The 2,435-nt window shown below is 40.8% G+C and overlaps 1 protein-coding gene across 1 annotated transcript; it reads right to left on the bottom strand.

Annotated features, from left to right (window-relative positions):
• Positions 1–294: 294 nt before the first annotated feature.
• Positions 295–1,960, bottom strand: LOC141818934 (uncharacterized). Its single transcript, XM_074706330.1, has 2 exons — positions 1,692–1,960; positions 295–1,257 (listed from the first exon to the last, which is right to left on the bottom strand). Exons 1-2 carry the CDS (start codon positions 1,836–1,838, stop codon positions 490–492), a joined length of 915 nt encoding a protein of 304 aa, XP_074562431.1. The 5' UTR covers positions 1,839–1,960; the 3' UTR covers positions 295–489.
• Between the last annotated feature and the right edge of the window lie 475 nt (positions 1,961–2,435).

Raw genomic sequence — 2,435 nt, 5'->3', positions numbered from 1 at the left:
ACAAAAGCTTTCTGAATTGAGGAACACTTTTAGGGAAGAAACAAGGATTGGGGACCTTCACATTGAGAGCCATAGGAAATATGGGTGATAATGCTTAATAAGTTGGAAGAGATTAAATTTAGAAGTAAAACAACATAAGGAGTGTTTTGATTTTTGCAATAAAAGAGTTGAATCTCTGGATCCCACCATTGAATGATGGATCAAGTTAGCAAGCTCTTAGATCGTATGATGTCCTAATAAAGATTTTGCATTTAGATTTTTCTGCTAGTAGTACAATGAAATATTACACAACCTTCTAAAAAAATATAATGCCTAACTAGGTTTATTTTGAGTAGGTTAAACTAAGCATTCTTCGTAAAAAAAAAACTTTTTTCAAAGTAATGAGAAACAAACTCCTGCAACTTAGATACAGACATGTAAAATATAACTAAATCTGATTGTTCCTGCCGAAGGGTTCGTTGGTAATTAGCAAAGAAGGTATCTTTCTCATCATGCACCCCCTGTGCATTGAGTCTTCTGCCTTTTCAAGCTCATGTTGTCATAACTTCTCGTGCAGGTCAAATTCACTGATCTCTTCAGCAAATCAGGGGAGTGTATATGTAATTCTCTCTTAGATTTCTCACTGTCAAGTAGATTTGGAGGGCAGTGAGCCAAATCATTTGAACTCGTTGCAACTTTTTGGCTGAGAGATGAAGTTTTGTGAGCATTGATAGAGATTGGAGGGACTTGAAACTGCTGCAGAGGTGGAGGATTGCGCCACTGAGGAAGTGGCCCTGCCAAGAGAAGAGTCTGCAGCAGAGGACCAGCTTCCAACACGGCTTGCAGCAGCTTACCCTTCTGAGGCAGTGGCCTCGTTGCAAGTTCATCCACGACCACAGAAGCCATATCTTGGTCACGATCTTGGCCCTGTGTCTTCATACTCAAAAGTTCTGGAGAAGCAGCAACATTGAACAAAGAATGGGCAGGAGATCCACCGTAAGAATGATTCTTGGCAGTGCCAGAAAGGCTATCTGATTCAGTGATATTTGAACTGCCTCTTGTCTGCCTCACCTGTGGTCTCTCTGGCTGTGTGATATTTGTGAGCAAAAGCTGTAGCTGCTCTCTAGCCTCGTCTCTCTGCTGAGTGATCACTTGAAGAAGCTGCAACAACTGGCTAATGTTCTCCTCATTCTTTCTCATCTCTTCCTTGGCATTAGTATGCAGTGATTCCAGTTCCAAGGTTGCACACAGAAGCTTGTGCTTTAATTCCTCTACGCTCTGCTTAATCAAAGAAAAAAACAGGTCAAGTCAGAGCAAGCATAGATTTTGATCTATTACAAGATTCATCAACGACATCATGGACCAGGGGAGAAGTAAACTATAGACAATCAAATTATGGAAACATAATGATTGGTTGCAGAGAATCTTTGCTGCACATAAAGGCCACGGTGCAATGATGAGAGTTGGTGGAGGAGATAATAAAATATCTATTGCCTAAACACCAAGAGCGAGCACTATTTGGATCATTACTTCAGTGACTAAGTTCTACAGAAGGAATCATAGAGTCAAAGTGAGCCTCGCACAATCACATCTTCAGGAACAAGAAACATAAATAAGGAATTCATAAATCTAGAACGGCAGATCAAGTCAGCTGTCAGGCCGGTGGCCGGCGGTGAAACTCAGCAGGAGAAGACAAGAAATAGAGAGAACACCTCATGGGAACCCCAAACGGGAGCGAAGCCAGAGTTCATGGCGTCTTCAAGAGACCACGCACCGACACCCATCCCCAAGAAATCTTCTCCTGCTGCTGCTAGTTCTATGGGCCCTTTGTGGCTTGAAGATCTTGTGCATGCCACCATATAGGAGGATTTTTGTTGAAGTCTGGCAGTAATTATAGATGGAAAGATTAAAGTGGGGCTGACAATTGAATTTTGAAATGGGAGGAAAGAAAAATGGAATGTGGAATTGTGTCAGGAATGGAAGGTAGGCTTGCAATGACCATATATATATAGAAGATGAACTAAGGATTCAGGATTCCTCTCCGTTCTTTAAGGCTCCCTCCCCCCTCCCCTGCCCCATGATTATGACACACTCTCTCTCCCTCTCTCTCCCCTCTCTCCCTCTATCTATCTGTGTATTTAGTTTTAGTAGGAATTAATCAAAATCTGCATTTTTTGTCTCCAAATTCCATATCTAGTCTTTATAGTGTTAATGTAACGGTGTAACCTAATAAAGTTGTCAAACATAATGACTTGTCTCCTTGATCACGCTCTCTCTAACCTAGGACAACAGTACATGATTCAGCACTGATTAAGATATTAAGGATCTATATCTGAGTTATTAGAGATGGTTTATTAGCATATTAAGACATTATTTTTGTGAAGGAGTAATGGATACATACTTGTCTTTTTCATGGAATAAGTTGAGTAAAGACCAGGTTTTGCATACATTGCTTT

This window comes from Curcuma longa, unplaced genomic scaffold (genome assembly GCF_044706935.1).
Source record: "Curcuma longa cultivar G26 ecotype Majalengka, Jawa Barat unplaced genomic scaffold, ITB_CL_G26_1.1 contig_26742, whole genome shotgun sequence".
NCBI classification, from domain to species: domain Eukaryota; kingdom Viridiplantae; phylum Streptophyta; class Magnoliopsida; order Zingiberales; family Zingiberaceae; genus Curcuma; species Curcuma longa.
This window is presented reverse-complemented; position numbering and strand designations above follow the sequence as displayed.